General features: G+C 39.7%; 1 protein-coding gene across 1 annotated transcript in view; it reads right to left on the bottom strand.

Annotated features, from left to right (window-relative positions):
* Positions 1 to 15,586, bottom strand: part of LOC126281867 (actin-related protein 10-like) — a 45,892-nt gene extending 30,306 nt beyond the window's left edge. The window contains exons 1-2 of the mRNA XM_049981137.1: positions 15,339 to 15,586; positions 4,216 to 4,368 (exon numbers count right to left, since the gene is read on the bottom strand). Of these exons, the coding sequence (XP_049837094.1) occupies positions 4,216 to 4,368; positions 15,339 to 15,421 (236 nt within the window). The 5' untranslated portion in view covers positions 15,422 to 15,586. The remainder of the gene's footprint in view (positions 1 to 4,215; positions 4,369 to 15,338) is intronic.
* Between the last annotated feature and the right edge of the window lie 2,144 nt (positions 15,587 to 17,730).

Below are 17,730 nucleotides of genomic sequence, written 5' to 3' on the forward strand. Positions count from 1 at the left end.
ACATTGATCTGCTATAATTGAGTGATCACCTCTCTTTCTATTTTACATACTGATATCTCCTTTAGCCTGAATACCCTACTGATGTACAGCTATCCATGCCAAATTTCAATCACTTACTGAAGGTGCAAGTGGATCACTCCATACGAGATTTATTTCAGGACTGGAGGAGTTATAGTTGTAGAAAGGAAGGAAAGAAGGTTAGGGTTTAACGGCCCCGTCCACAATGATGTCATGGAGTGCAAGCTCTGATTATTTCAATGAAGGAAAAGAAAATCCACAGAGCCCTTTTAAAGGAAACATCCTGGAATTTGCCTGGGGCGATTAAGGGAAATCATGGAAAACCTAAATCTGAATGGTCAGATGTAGATTTGAGCCATTGTCCTCCCAAATGGAAGTTCAATGTACTAACTATTGTGCCACCTCACTTTGTCTTATGACTGCATGTTGTATCAATAAGCAAATGTTTCACCTAATTTATTCACAGATGTAGCTGATATGCTATTTCCATGTAAGATGTTCAACCATAACAATACCTAAAATTGGTTTATCACTCTTTTTACCCAAAGGAAAAGGCAATTCAGCCCTTTCTCATGGATTATAATTCATCAAAAACTTCATCACAACTGACCTATTCATACAAGTAGTATATAAATCAGTCCTGGCAAAGTGTGGCTTGTGAGACATTTTCCTTCAGTGAGCAATTCCATCTCCAACTTTACTCACATGGTGTCATCACAATCTATGGTTTGCTTTAGCAACAACTGAGTGAGGCTGTGCCTTTCCCACAAGGCATAGGCTTTTGCATCTTCACTCTCTGTCTGACTTTACAGAGACATCATTGGTTTGTTAGTCCAGTTGCTCTTGGTGTATTGTTCAGATTTATTCTCCTTAATATTGCACTATTATTCAGGTTGTCATTTTGGTTATCATTACTGGCAATTATTCTGGTTACTACTGTGGCTATTTCTATATTACAATGCTCAAGAATGTCGAAAACAAACAATTCAGTGAGGAGTGGGAGATTAAGTACTTTTTTGTACACAATTCCTATGGAAAACCCCAATATTTAACATGTAAAAAAACAGCTTAAGTGAAAACAATGCTCCACATTTCTCTTAGCTTCGTAAAGTGGGCATTACTCTCATGCCTATCAATGTGCTTTAGTATTCCACCTGGGGGGGGAGGGGGAGGGGGAAGGTGGGAGGGAGGGGGAGAGTTGTCTGAACCATCAAATATTAAAGAAAACAGTTTTATTGCATCACATGTGATATCCTTAAAGTTAGCAAAGGGTCATAAATGGCAAATGCACTTGGATACAATGATGCCACTGAACATTTTACAACAGCTGCTTTGTCATGTAAAACTGTAAAAAGTCCATTTCTTGGTATAGGACATAGAATAAACAATTTAACATCAAAGTGCCACTGCTGGTTGGATAGAAAGCATACATAGTGGTGCAGTAGGATCAGGGAAGGGGATAGGCTGAAGGCTGCACCCAGCAAGTTAGAGGAATGAAGTAAAAATTGCAGGGAGAGTTCCTGCCTCAGAATTCAGAAATGTTAGTGTTGATGGGAAGGCTCCTGATGGCACAGGCAGAGAAGAAGTCACTGGAGTTAAGCACATCAAGTTGAACAGCATGCTCAGCAACTATGCAGTCCAGTTGTCTATTGACCAGTAGCCATTCATACAGACAAACAGCTTGTTAGGTGTCACGCTCGGTAGAATGCGGCACAGTGATTGGAGCTAAATTAGTAGAGCATGTGGTTGCTTCCAAAGGTGGGCTAAGAGATGCCTGTGCAGGACTAGAGTAGGTGGTAGTGGAATGATGTATTAGCCTTGCATCAAAGGCTATTGCAAGGATTGAGCCGTAAGGCAAGGGGTTGGAAGCAGGGGTGGAATAAGGAAGAAGATGTAGCATAGGTTGGGTGGGCAGTGGAATACTACTATGGGAGGCGTGGGAAGGGTAATTCTCATTTGAGGGCATGATGAGATGGGAAATCTGTTTCCTGGACAGGATGGGGAGGGTGATTTGGTCTGAAGGCCTCAATGAGATCCTTGGCACAAGTGACGGGCGGCAGCATGTCGTTACAAGTGCAATGGCCCCATGCGGCTAAGGTTATTGGCTGTGTTGCAGATCTGTTTAAGTTCGGGGGCCTGTTGGGTGGATGTGGGGTGGGGGGAGGAGAAGATCGTTTCTGAGGCTATGGTAAATGCAGTACGTCTCTGTGGCAGAGTTTGACAGCTATGAGGGGACACCAGGGAAGTGTGGAACCGGTAGCAGCAGCCGAACTGGAGATATTAGTGGTGGTTTGTAGGTTTGATGTGAACAGATGTTCTGATATAGCTATGCTTGCAGCGGAGATTAACATCAAGGAAGGAGGCTTGCAGGGATGAGGGGGGCCAGGTGAAGTGAATGGGGAAAACATTGTGCGGTTCTTGAGGAATGTGGATAGTGTCCTCACCCTCAACCCAGATCATGAAGTCATCAATGAACCTGAACCAGCAGAGGGATTTGAGATTCTGAGTGATTAGGAAGGATTCCTCTAGATGGGCATTGAATAGGTTAGAAATTAGTGCCATGAAGGTGCACACAGACTAGTTTGTAGTGACACCTATGAAGGAGAAGTAATTTGGGATGAGGATATCTTGGTCATGGAGACCAGGAAGGAGGCTGGAGGTTTGGAATCAGTCAGGAGTTGGGAAAGGTGTAGTGTTCTCAGAGACAAGACCACAGACATTGAGAGGGAGGGGGCACTGACAGCGATGAGCAGGATGGCGGGCAATGACAGTAATGAGTAGGGTGCCTGGTGTTAAAGGAAATGCAACTTATACAGTGGGGTAGGTTATGGGTAACACGCTGAAGGTGTCAGTCCACAAGGGCAGAGATTCAGTATATAGGGGCAGGGCACAGTAACATGCCACAATGAGTCATCCTGGGTGGGAGGGTTTATGTACTTTGGAAGCTATTAATTGCTAGGGGTCATAGGCATGAGGAGAGAGTCAAGTCACGTAAGAGGTTCTGGGATGGACCAAGGGGTTTGAGGAGGGACTGAAGATGCTGCTGGATCTTTAAACAGAAATCACTGTGGTTCATAGCCAAAGCAATGGAAAAGTTTTAGGTAGGTAGGATTATAAGGTAGGTGCAGTATGGCAGAAGGGTGCAGCTCAACACAGTCACTTTAATTAATTATCTGAGAATAACATTGAAAGCGATATGAAATGGAATGAGCATACCATGTTGGTAGTAGGGAAGGTGAATGCTCAACTTCATTTTATTGGGATAATTTTGGGAAAGTGTAGCTCAACATAAAGGAGATGGCAAATAGAACACTAACACAACCTTTTCTTTAGTACTACTCAAGTGTTTGGATTTCCCACCAAGTCAGATTAAAAGTAAACATTAAAGCAATTCAGAGGCAACTTGCTAGATTTGGTACCAGTAGGTTTGATCAGCATGCAAGTATTATTTATATGCTTTGTGAACTAAAATGGGAATCTCTGGAAGGAAGCTGAAGCTCTTTCCGCAGTTGCACAAATATAGAGAATTGGGAATTGAGGCCAACTGTAAAATGATTCTACTGCCGCCAACATACATTTCACATAAGGCCCATGAAGATAAGATATGAAAAATTAGGGCTTTTACAGAGGCTTTAAGACAGTTGTTTTTCCCTTGCTCTATTTGTGAGTGAACAGGAGAGGAAACGAATAGTAGTGGTACCAGGTAACATCCACCATGCATTGTACTGTGGTTTATGGAATATGTATGTAGACATAGATCAGTTTTATGTGGTGGATTGTAGTTGATACTGTGTGTTGATACACTGAAACATCTCTTCTCCTGCAAGCTCTTTGCTTACCATATTTTGGAAGGAGGCAGCATGGACCAAAACAAGAAAAAGATGTCCAATAATCATGGATTCTGAAATGCATACCTTAACAGCTACGAGCACTTCTTCAACAGAAGAGATGTGTTTCACAGTACCACATGAATTTTAGACCTATGTCTATAAGACATTTTTTCCTAGTTTTGTTGCAGGGAACCTGCACCCTAAGTTTGTGGAATTATTTTGGAAACACCCTGTATATGTCAATTCTCTATTGAATGAGTATTATAGGACTGTTTGCTTTAATCAAAAGCATTAAGAACAGAAGAACAATATTGGTTTGAATGTAACTTAATTTGTGCAATGGAGAGGTTGCTATTTACAACTTTACCTGAAGTATAGATGGTGTATAAACTCCACAAGCAAATCGTAAAGTTTATCATCCTGCAGGTGATCAAATATCTTAACCCTGGACTTGTTTTCTGGAAGTGCAGCTTCTGTTCTTATAAAACCCCTCGGTGCTGCTTCACCAGTGAATCCATACCTGAAGAACAACAAAGAAACTTTATGCATGTTCATGGTGTAACAATGTTTTGGCCTTACAAAATCTAAATAGAAATGCCATTAGTGAGGGGGGAAAAAGCAACAGGTTTAAATATCCTTCTTAAAATCCTATCTTATTTCCTGATACACATCTATACACAAAGCCAAATTGTTAATATTGCACATGTATTAATGAATTTACTAGATTAGTAAGCAAGATGATACAAAACTGACAGACCGATGACATCATAAACATAGTGTAGATTGGAGTCTCCAAAAATGACCAATGGATGATGTCACCAAAAATGTCAAAACAAAAATCAACACACTGATGGAACCCTCATGTTGAAAAATATTAAAAATTTTGAATGTCTGACCTCAGTGCGAAAACAGAGGCTTTCAACATGGAAAAAATCTGGGTAGCAGTTTTATATACTGGTACTGGACTTTCTGCCACTCTTCGGAAATTGAAATTGAGATTTCACTGTGCAATGTGCTTTTATTAGACAACCAGACATGTGATCTCATCAGCCAATTAGAGCAAAAGATATGTGATCCTGTCAGCCAAACAATGCACAGAATCAGAGCACACGAGACGATGTAACAGCCAATCACATTTTCAACGCATCAACACACAAACAAAGAAAAATATTAAGCATGAAACAGGAATAAAGTAAATATCTAAAGTAGTATACAAAAGTGTACAGTACCAAGCAAAGCAATGCTGTACTTATTTCTAGTGGAAAGTGGAGGCCCTGGTTTCCACGGGGAGAAAGACGGAATTATAAACTGCAGCCGCTAATAGTGCTTACAGCATTCTTCACAAGAATTACTGTGTCACAGTTCTGTTGAGTGGGTTAGGTTTACCTGCTTCAATGAAATAGTGCTGTAGTATTTCTTTCAAGCAAACCACAAAATGTTCAGTCTTTTTGCCTTATCATGGGGTGATACATCTGACACACTTGTTCGCCCAATGCTTGAATACTGCTCAGCAGTGTGGGATCCGCACCAGGTAGAGTTGATAGAAGAGATAGAGAAGATCCAACGGAGAGCAGCGCGCTTCGTTACAGGATCATTTAGTAATTGCGAAAGCGTTACGGAGATGACAGATAAACTCCAGTGGAAGACTCTGCAGGAGAGACGCTCAGTAGCTCGGTACGGGCTTTTGTTAAAGTTTCGAGAACATACATTCACCGAAGAGTCAAGCAGTATATTGCTCCCTCCTACGTATATCTCGCGAAGAGACCATAAGGATAAAATCAGAGAGATTAGAGCCCACACAGAAGCATACCGACAATCCTTCTTTCCACGTACAATACGAGACTGGAATAGAAGGGAGAACCGATAGAGGTACTCAGGGTACCCTCCGCCACACACCGTCAGGTGGCTTGCGGAGTACGGATGTAGATGTAGATGACACGCCACCCATGCTCTCCACATTCTGCCTGTGAAAAGAATAACCTTTCAGGTCTACAAAGCTCAGAGTATGGTTGACTCTAAGGTGTTGGAAACATTCAGTACTTAGAGTGTCATATGAAATGAAGCAGTTGCTTCATCCCAGGGAGGATCTTTCCCTTGCATTTTTCGACCCTTGCTGAATTCCACCAAACACTCAAATTCCAACAATTTCACAACTGCTGCCATGTTTCATTTTACCAAATATCACCTCATCTTGTGTATCGCCCACTTGATAAACACTTCACCACAGAAGGAAGACCAGGTCATCACTGTACATGAAAACATTCTGAAATGCGTGACAAGTCTCACTATAGCTCTGGACAACAAATGGAGACCCACATGGTACAGAAGTCAAAAATTTATTGGATCGTCATTTGTGAATCACCAACCAAGTACCGATATGGGCATGCCACTTGAATATGTACTTTGTATTACATGCCACATGGCAGTCCACTGCTCATGGTACTATGTTGTGCTCCACCAACCACAACCCTAAGACAGCTTTGCTTAAACTATAAAATGCAACTTCATCTAGAGGGCACTCGCAGCACTCCATTTTTAAGATTGGGCTACAAATATGCATATGATACTTGACTTTGAATAAGCCAAAATTTTGCAATGCATCACAGCACTCAATACAGTATTGACATTAGTTGAACAATAATATCAAATTTGACTTGAGCAGAGTGAGTACTAAGGCATACTACGAAACAGCCTTAAGTTATAACTCTGCTTAAAAATTGACAGTTTCAGAAACACGAAATTTATAATCTAGGTTACAACAAATAGTTGGCTTCACCTACTGAAGCTGTGCTCTTAGTATTCTGCCTATGCCCACCCTCAGAAGTGGTGACATATTTGGAGAAATTTCTCAATATTGTTGACAAGCAAGACCACACACTTCACTGTTGCACCGCAAGTTACAGATACGTCAATTATCACAATCAAACAATGGAATATCCAGAATGGAATTATGACAACATTATGATAAGAATAGTTGCTACTCACCATATAGCAGAGATGCTGAATCGTAGATAGGCACAACAAAAAGTGTGATGAACACAAAAACGCACATCCACAGTCTTTGGTCACCAAGGCAGACTGCGAGCAGCAACACATGATGGGAGTAGCAAACTGGCTGATGGGGGTAAGGAGGAGGCTGGGGCAGGGAGGGGGGAAGGGGTAGCAGGGTAGGGGTGAGGGCCAGTAAGGTGCTGCTTGTGGGGGCATATAGGGATGTGGTGTGGAGAGAGTAAGGCAGCCGAGTGCAGTTGGGGGGTTAGACAAGAAGGTGGAGGGGGACAGTGGAAAAGGAGAGAATTAAAATGACTGTAGGTGTGTTGGTGGAACAGAGGGCTGTGTAGTACTGGAATGGGAACAGGGAAGTGGATAGGTGGGTAAAGGACAATGACTAACAAAGGCTGAGGCCAGGAGAATTACAGGACCTTAGGATGTACTGTAAGGAGAGTTCCCACCTGCACAGTTCTGAAAAGCTGGCTCTGGTGGGAAGGAACCAGATGGCACAGGCTGTGAAGCGGTCACTGAAATGAAGAACATCGTGCTGGACAGTGTGCTCAGCAACTCGGTGGTCCAGCTGTTTCTTTGCCACAGTTTGTCAGTGGCCATTCATACGGACAGAGAGTTTACTAGTTATCACGTCCACGTAGAATGCAGCACAGTGGCTGCAGCTTAGCTTCTAGATCACATGGCTGCTTTCACAGGTAGCCCTGCCTTTGATGACATAGGTGATGCTTGCGACTGGACTGGAGTTGGTGGTGGTGGGACGATGTATGGGACATCTATGTTCCCACGAGCAGCACTGTACTGTTCCCCACTTCTACCCTGCTAATCCTCCCCATCCTCCTCCTTACCCCCACCAACCAGTTTGCTTCTCTCATCATGTGCTGCTGCTTGCTGTCTGGCCTTGGCAGACTGAGACTGTTGTCATTTGTGTATGTATTGTTTGTCTAGTCCTGATAAATGCCGAAAGCTTTGTTTGAAAGTCTTTTTGTTGTGCCTATCTGCAACTCGGCGTCTCTGCTATATGGCTATTACGATCAGGTTTCCTGCTTCCACACTCGTTGGCTTGACCGAAACACAACCAAACCGTCAGCTTTCAACCTAACATGGACCCTGGGCTGTGCTACAGATTGGTCTGATACCACAACCAGACTTTGTGCTATATGATTTGTTGGTTTTGCAACACACAACCGAACTGTTAGTCTCCAACCTAACCTTCAGGCTACGCTACTGGTCATTTTGCTTTCACATTCATTGGCTTCACTAACTCACAACCATAATGTTACATTCGAAACTTACCTTGATGTTGGGCAACACTACAGATCATTCTGTGACCACAGATTATTTTTTTGCTTTCACATTCTTTGGCTGTGCCAGTTCACAACCAAACTTTTACCTTTCAAGCTAACGTAGAAATCAAGCCATACTACAGATCAGTTTGTCACCACAACCAGGTCTATTGTGGCAATTCAAGTAGCGCTCGTTTCCCAGCCTGATGACAGCCTCAGAAACTGCAAGACATATAGAGAAAAACAACCTAACCAAGCTCCACGGAAAAAAAGCAGCAGGCAGTATTATTGACAACCAAAACTATTGTGAAGGTATAGCTCTACTTATTTCTATACCGTATGTATATTACTTTATGTGTGCATGACGAAAAAGTCTTGTTCTAATTGGCTAACAAGGTCACGTCTGCTGTGCTCACAGTAACTGGCTGATAGCAGCAAATCTAGTACCAGTCATATTAATTTCAGTGATCTGGAAGCTATTTGGTGGATATTATATTTATACTTGTGTATTTCAAAAACATGCAGTTTCAATATCAGGTGCATCATAGATCTTGAAATGACACATCATTTGGAGTAACGAATATGTGCTACAGTGGCAGAAAGTCTGAGACAGGTATATAAAAAAATTACCCCTAATTGTAATAATGGAGTGCACAGCATTAGTAAACAAAGTGATGCTGTGCCAATGTACCAATGACATCATGAAAATGCTGAAGATACAACCTCCAAAGTAGTGAGGTGACTGAAAGAATTTATACATGGATAAAGTCACTTTTAATGATAAAACACGAGGAAAACGAGAGCTGACAAACTAATATGACCGCCACAGGAGTATGAAGTATTGATTGGGTATGTTGTTGTTTGTAGCTTCAAAAATACAAGTCATTAGCTTTGACCAGTGAAAAACAAAAAATAAATAAAATAAAATTGCTACAAACACCATAAACAAATGGCAACTCTAATGTGATGTATCGATTTTTCCAAAAGGCTAAGCTACAGATCAGCCTGTTACCACAACCAGATTTTTTTTATCGCATTTGTTGTCTTCAGCAACTAACAACAGAACTGTGAATATATGCACTGAAAGGTGACGTGACAGCAGCCATTCATTATGTCATTGACCAAAGACGACTTGTATTGAATGTTCCTCTCAACCTCAAAGCAGAATGGGAACACTTGTATACCTCAATATATCAACTACACATACGTAGGGCTAGCAGACACCCTGATTTAAGCCCACCACACAAACAATAATTAAATATTAAAGACACTTCAAAGGATACACCTGGGTTTGAATTACTATGCAAGATGTGGTTGGTTACTGGCACAATAACAACAAACACTGGCAGATATCCCATTTCGCAGCATAATTGGAGGTGCTGAAAAGCAAGACATTCACTGTGTAGTTCAAGAATGTCCTCTGAGAGCTTTCCCTGGCAATCTAACAGTGTTCTTAGTGGTGATGGAGCAATAAAAAAAATTACAGTTGTGGCCAAGATATTAGTTTGTAACACGACATAATGGTAAACATTAATTTTTATTGATGTAGCCATGTTGTTGTTGTAGTTGTTGTTGTGGTCTTCAGTCCTGAGACTGGTTTGATGCAGCTCTCCATGCTACTCTATCCTGTGCAAGCTTCTTCATCTCCCAGTACCTACTGCATCCTACATCCTTCTGAATCTGCTTAGTGTAGTCATCTCTTGGTCTCCCTCTATGATTTTTACCCTCCACGCTGCCCTCCAATACTAAATTGGTGATCCCTTGATGCCTCAGAACATGTCCTGCCAACTGATCCCTTCTTCTGGTCAAGTTGTGCCACAAACTTCTCTTCTTCCCAATCCGATTCAATACTTCCTCGTTAGTTATGTGATATACCCATATAATCTTCAGCATTCTTCTGTAGCACCACATTTCAAAAGCTTCTATTCTCTTATTGTCCAAACTATTTATCGTCCATGTTTCACTTCCATACATGGCTACCCTCCACACAAACACATTCAGAAATTATTTCCTGACACTTAAATCTATACTTGATGTTAACAAATTTCTCTTCTTCAGAAACGCTTTCCTTGCCATTGCCAGTCTACATTTTATATCCTCTCTACTTCGACCATTCAGTTATTTTGGTCCCCAAATAGCAAAACTCCTTTACTACTTTAAGTGTCTCATTTCCTAATCTAATTCTCTCAGCATCAACCGACTTAAATCGACTACACTCCATTATCCTTGTTTTGCTTTTGTTGATGTTCATCTTATATCCTCCTTTCAAGAAACTATCCATTCTGTTCAACTGCTCTTACAAGTCCTTTGCTGTCTCTGACAGAATTACAATGTCACCGGCGAACCTCAAAGTTTTTTTAATAACTACTCCAAATTTTTCTTTTGTTTCCTTCACTGCTTGCTCAATATACAGATTGAATAACATCGGGGTAGAGACTACAACCCTGCCTCACTCCCTTCCCAACCACTGCCTCCCTTTCATGTCCCTCGACTCTAATAACTGCCATCTGGTTTCTGTACAAATTGTAAATAGCCTTTCGCTCCCTGTATTTTACCCCTGCCGCCTACAGAATTTGAAAGAGAGTATTCCAGTCAACATTGTCAAAAGCTTTCTCTATGTCTACAAATGCTAGAAATGTAGGTTTGCCCTTCCTTAATCTAGCTTCTAAGATAAGTCGTAGGGTCAGTATTGCCTCACGTGTTCCAACATTTCTACGGAATCCAAACTGATCTTCCCCGAGGTCGGCTTCTACTAGTTTTTCCATTCATCTGTAAAGAATTCGCGTTAGTATTTTGCAGCTGTGACTTATTAAACTGATAGTTCGGTAATTTTTACATCTGCCAACACCTGCTTTCTTTGGGATTGGAATTATTATATTCTTCTTGAAGTCTGAGGGTATTTCGTCTGTTTCGTACACCTTGCTCAATACTACACAAAATATAATAAAAATCTGTAATGCAGCTCACTTTAATCTTTACATCATACTAAAACTGTCTGTGACGATCACACCCATTCCATTATAGGAGAAAGATAAAGGTGTGATTTCTGGAGATACAACGAAGCAATATGTCCACTACCACCACTCCTATGCCTTCCATACTACTGAAAACATCTTCATATTAGCTTTGGCTTCCTAGCTTTAGGTGTCTATTGCAAGATCTGAATAGCCAAACATTGAGATTCCAACACCACGTGATCTGATTTTTATTTGGTCCTGCACAAACATTGCACTGTAATGTAGGACAAACAAAAGAGTATAATATTACATGGAGAAAAAGAGGAAGAAAATCAATACTGGAAACAACACACACACACACACACACACACACACACACACACACACACACACACACACACACAAAAAAAAAAAATATGCAAATAGCATAGCATATAACATTACAATATCCAGCAGCAACTGTTGAAAATCTCCAACGTAAACAATAACAGCCAAATAAAGATTTATTGAAATCATTGACGACGGTTTCGGTGTAACTAAATATACCTTCATCAGAAGCAAAAATACACCTGAACAAACTGAGCGAGGTAGCGCAGTGGTTAGACACTGGACTCGCATTCAGGAGGACGACGGTTCAATCCCGCGTCCGGCCATCCTGATTTAGGTTTTCCGTGATTTCCCTAAATCGCTCCAGGCAAATGCCGGGATGGTTCCTTTCAAAGGGCACGGCCAACTTCCTCCCCCGTCCTTCCCTAATCTGATGACCTCGCTGTCTGGTCTCCTTCCGTGAAAACAACAACAACACCTGAACAGGAAGACACCTCAATTAGCAAAAAACTTAGCAACATAACACAGATAGAACAAAAAAACACTTGTAGCTTTAAGTAACCATGAAAATTACCAAAGTATTACAAGCACAAAAACTTTTAGTCACTTACTAAAATCACATCCTGCAGTGGAGATGCATAAAACAATTGTGACCTCTCTCGGTGAAATTGTCTTCCCTTGTGCTTCCACACCCTCTTCACACTAGTGTGCCATGTTCGCATCGACCACCTCTTTATAATTATATACTGTAGAGATGGAGGTGATATTTTAATTTTAACTTCTGACAATGCCTTTGGCACAATTGTTTTATGCATCTCCACTGCAGGATGTGATTTTAGTAAGTGACAAAGTTTTTTTGCTTGTAATACTTTGCTAATTTTCATGGTTACTTAAAGCTACAAGTGGTTCTTCTGCTATCACAGTCACATTGCTAAGTTTTTGCTAATGAAGGGGTCTTCCTGTTCAGGTGTATTTTTGCTTCTGATGTAGGTATATTTAGATATACCAAAACCGTAGTCAAGAATTTCAATAAATCTTTATTCTGCAACTGTTTGGCTGTTATCTTTTACCATGAAGACTATGATATTATTTATGATATCTCTTTTACATAACTTATAGCACTAGAAATCATTTAAATTACATACAGTATTGTTTATGAGGACCTGTTTTCCATTTCTTCTGGAGAATATGAGGGTTGTCAATGAAGTTTTTCATAGTCAGTGGAAGCTTATTGTAGACCCTTATTCCAGACTGGATAAAACATTTTTACACTGTATTCAGAATTACTGGGTCTTTGTTTCTGTCCTGTGTCATGAAAATACCACAATTAGTGGATAAAGTTTTCAGTTGTTGATTTAAAAAAAATCCTCACTGAGTAGATATACTGAACTGTGAGGATCAATATTCCAAGTGTCTATCACAGATGCGTATAAGAGGTCTGATTCATAACACCACAGATCAACCTCATAGTTCTCGTTTTTGTAGTTTAAAAATTTTCTACTTTTACATTTCCCCAGAGTATTATGCCCATATGACAGCAGTGGGTTGAAATATACATGATACGATATCATTGTTTCCCTGTCAACATTGGGCAAAACAGTTCTTAGTGCAAAGCATACTGTGTTATTGTTTCAGATTTAACCCGCACTGAGGATTTCATGCCCTTGATAAAGACACTTGTAGGATCAGCAGACATTATTATACAAGTATTTGCCTTTTTACTGATGCTGGTAAGTTGTTAATGTACACCAAGATGATCTGTTGTCTGAAGATTGAGCTATGAGGAACACTGTACTTAAGGGTACCCCACTCTGACTTTATTGTTTCACCTGCACCTGTTACAGAAACTGTTCGCTATCACGCAAGCAAGATTCCAACCAAGCTAGTGGTTCGTCTTCAATGCCAATGCACAGTTGAAAGCTTTAGTGAAGTCACAGAAAAATTGCCAAAAGATATCGTGTACAGTTCAGTTTATTTAGAATTTCTTTTGTGAGACAATATTGTTCTTTCTGGGAAGAGCCTTTTGCAATAACCAAATAAGGAGGGTGTCAGTGAGCCCTTTTTTGTTAAGATGTCCATAGAGTTTGTTGCACATTACTCGCTCAAATCTTTTTGAAAGAACTGGTGGCAGACTATCTCTCTGTCTCTCATCACCTTCGTGTGTTAGCTTCATTGTAGTATGTCTTAACCCATAAAGGAACACCTCAGTTGTCACAGACTGGTTACATAAATAGAATAAGATGTCAATCAAATCATCAAATAATTTGCATGCTTGTTTGCTACTCCACGATTCCCTGAAGTACTGCAGCTTTTATGGCTTTTTTAAAATTGCTTTAGGTGTTATGGACTTGAAATGCAGTGTCATTGTTGAGCAAGACTAAGCAGTTTTACTGCTTCTGAGGAAAACTGAATTTCATGTATTTATATTGTCATCTAGAGAGAGGAAAAAATGAATTCAAAGTTGGCCTTTAACAAATATTCTAACCTTTAACCTTTCCCATTTTCCACAAACTGTGCTATTCCAGATCACTGTAATTATTTGTTCCTATCTGTTTCAAAATTTGATTTTTCATAAAGTTTTCATGTCGTTTCACCTGTTAATGCATTCCGTGTTGATCACATGTTTTTGGTTCCCTGATTATACATTTTAAATTAGTTCTTACAATATCTTTCCACTGTTTTGTGTGTACTATCCTTCTGTTCTCAGTAATAATCCTCCTTTCTGGCATATGACATTTGAATTCCAGATTTTACCCAATCTCCCCACTTGCATTTGAGTTAATTTTGTTCGTGGGAAAGTTGGTTGAAAACTGTTTGAGAAACAGGTTTAAAAACGAGTTACTTTTCTCATGCATTGTGTCTTAACTACCATGATTATTCAATCTTGCTTGTATTTAAGACAGGATTTTCCAGTACAGTATTTCCATTGAAGGGAATATATGCTAAGTTGCAGATCGGAAGTCATAATAAGGTATGTCACAGAATTCTTAACTGAGGCAGTACAATATGGCATTTCAAGGAATGTACATCAAAAAATAATCACGTAGACCAGTAACACAGCTATCTGCGTGGTTCAATAAAATAAGAAAATACATAAGCAACTTTGCATAAGCAGAAAAACATTTAATACAAAATAATTTTCAAAATTAAACCAACATACAATGTTTTGAACCTGGGAGAGTGATACGTATAATGTGTACTTGTGGTATCATTGCTATAAACTGACATCACATTCCTGATATTTTCGAACAACAAATCGTATAAAAAATGAAGAATTTTTGAGATCCTCGACTGGCTTCAACAATTAAACAGCATAATTTCGCAGAAAACAATTTTAAATACAGAAACGGTTACATACCGCAACATAAACATAAATATGTATGGGATAGGCTAGATGGTACCATGAAGTAGCATTACAGAAAATGAGTCTTTGCCTTCAAACAGTTGTTACGTGTAAGTGAAATGTGGAAATTAAGTGCATATTTCTCACAGTAGTACGTAAGCACGAACTGATTCGACTGTGACCGAAATTAGACCCTGTAACACGCATAAGCAGTATAACCAAAACACAATCAAGAAAGAATGACTTAAAGGTAAGTGTGTTACCTTCACCACAATCTATCCTGGAAACATACTGTACAATTTAGAGCTGAATTTTATGTCAGATATCTTTGAATTTGATCATAAAGACGGAAATGCAAATGAAGGTGAATTCATGTAGCGAAATGTCAATTATTATGAAGAAGCTGAATCTTTTGGGAACCAAAATATCAATCGGTAGCCTCTTATAAAAGGATTCAATAACGGCTTAATAATTGGAGCAGAGACCGCTACATTGTTTACAAACATTCGCAACCCGTTCTTCCAAGTTAAGCGATGTAAAATTAGTGGAAGCAGCGCGTAGAGTTCACAACACATACTTCGTATACGCATATCCGATGTCCAACACAACTGTTTGCCTATCAGTTGTCACGCCAAGTCCAATTCCTTCATAAAAAGCCATGATATAAACACATGGAAAGGCTAACTGACACTGACAGCAACTTCATAGATCTTATATAAAATACCAAAGATAAAATACAATGTAAGCTTTCACGGCCGGTATCACAGTCTAACACACGCAACGATCTGTCTGCGCAGATGTCTGTACATGCAAAAGATCGCTGCAAATGTGGTGTGTTCACACGACACAAACACCAATCTACTACTCGCCCGCCATCTGTCGGTGTAGAAAAGAAATCACTAGCAAGCGACTACGCTCCCTGTAAATGTCAAAAATTTAATTCATTTATTTTGGAATATAAAAATGGAGGAAGTTCTGTTGTGGTCTGTGTTCGCTACTTGGGTTGCAAAAAACACTCAGACCAGCTTCAGGAAACAGAGAAAGCGGTCAAAATGGTGAAGACAGTGGCTGCTAAAGCGAAAGCAACTTTCTCACGTAAATTTACTGCGAGAGTTGCTGGGCGATCCTAACGACTGGCGAAATTATTTGCGGATGGATGTCGAAACTTATAATTATCTTTTAAAGCTTGTAACCCCTCATATTATGAGAAAAAATACTTGTATAGAGAAGGGCAATTACTCCTCATTAACGGCTGGCGGAAACTTTAAGATTCCTAGCAACAGGAAGGAGGTACAAGGATTTGGAATTTTCAACTGCAATATCAAAACAAGAGTTGAGTGAAATAATACCCGCAATTTTTCAATTAGAGCATTGTATGCTGCTGTATTTTTGTCTCAGTCTCTATATTCTTTACTTTAACCTTCCACAAATATGGGCGGTTTCTATATATTTCAATGAATTCACTTACAAACTCTCGAGAACACTGAGGAGTATCAGCCATTTCAATGCCCTGTGCGCACAAATATTTATTTATTTATTTATTTCTTACACCATGGATCCAACTGTGACAATTTCACATGGATGTAGTGTGTGTCAATTTTAAAACACTAGACTGAACAAACAGCTGTTTCGCGCCAGATTTGCGGCGATCTCCTGTCCACACACTCCAACTTGTCTGCGCAGATGTGGTTTGAACCCACAGATTTGAGAGGTTTTGCTCAAACCTCCAACTAAAACTTTCAGGTTTGCACACACCTCAGGTTGGTGCAAATCTTCTGTTCACACGCAACGATCTGTCTGCGCAGATGTGATGTGCGTAGACATTTGCGCAGACAGGTCGTTGCGTGTGGACTGGCCTTTAGACTGTGGCCGGTATTGTCTTCACTTAAAACTTCCGTGCTGATAGGCCAAGGTCGAAGTATAAAACTTTCTCCTGACGTTTCGGCTCCGACTGCAGGAGACATCCTGGGAGGGTGTCTCCCGCAGTCGAAGACGAAACGTCACGAGAGAGTTTTATACTTCGACCACGCCCTATCAGCCCAGAAGTCTTAAGTGAAGAAAGATAAAATACTCACATCGACCGACTTCAACAGGGTGGTTGATCGTAATATCATAAACACCCATAAAATGTTTTTATAAATAGTACTTTTATAAATAATATTTAAGGACGTGTAAAACCGTAGTATAATCTACTGAGCACCTATCCCTCAAAACTTGCAAAGAAATAATGAACATCACTAGCTGTAGTATGAAAGCATCAAAGTTAATGTAGTAAAACTGTATAGACACGCTACCTCTGCCGTATGATGGTGTCAACATTAGTATACTACATGAACGTAGGCAAGCGTCCTCCATAGATCCAATTGTAGTAGTAAATAATATGTGGTAACAATAATACCACTCATAATAATAATAAAATTTTTATTGTCATTCAGCTCTCACAGCAATAGACAAAGGCAAAAACATACATTTCTACATTAACTACTGTATCAATGTAATTTAATTTACTTTAAACAGGTAAAATTAGAAACTACATATTAGAAAGCAGTATTTTGATCTTCAAAAACTTCATCAACTATGTAAAAAGAATTGTTTACTAGTAGCTTATACAGTTTAGCTTTAAAAATACTTACAGGTAATTCTTTAAAATCTGCTCTTAGCCTACAGTATTAAAAATCCTTAGCTCAACGACTAGGTAGGAGTTATGTGATTTAGATAACTGCAATATGGCATTTCTCTACATGTTCTGTTTCTAGTGTTATAGCTATGTACATCGTTCTCAATGGAAAATTAGAAACATTGTTCCTGACACACAGTAAAACATTATAGACGAATAAGTTTACTTCTTACAGGCATTCCAGTTTAATGAACAGAGATTTACAATGTTCTGTTTTAACGAAATCAGTTATTACTCCTGTTGCTTTCTTCCACAAGAGTGAAACATCATTTACATGACAACTACCACACCA

The sequence above is a fragment of the Schistocerca gregaria genome, chromosome 7 (assembly GCF_023897955.1).
Source record: "Schistocerca gregaria isolate iqSchGreg1 chromosome 7, iqSchGreg1.2, whole genome shotgun sequence".
Taxonomy (NCBI): Eukaryota; Metazoa; Arthropoda; class Insecta; order Orthoptera; family Acrididae; genus Schistocerca; species Schistocerca gregaria.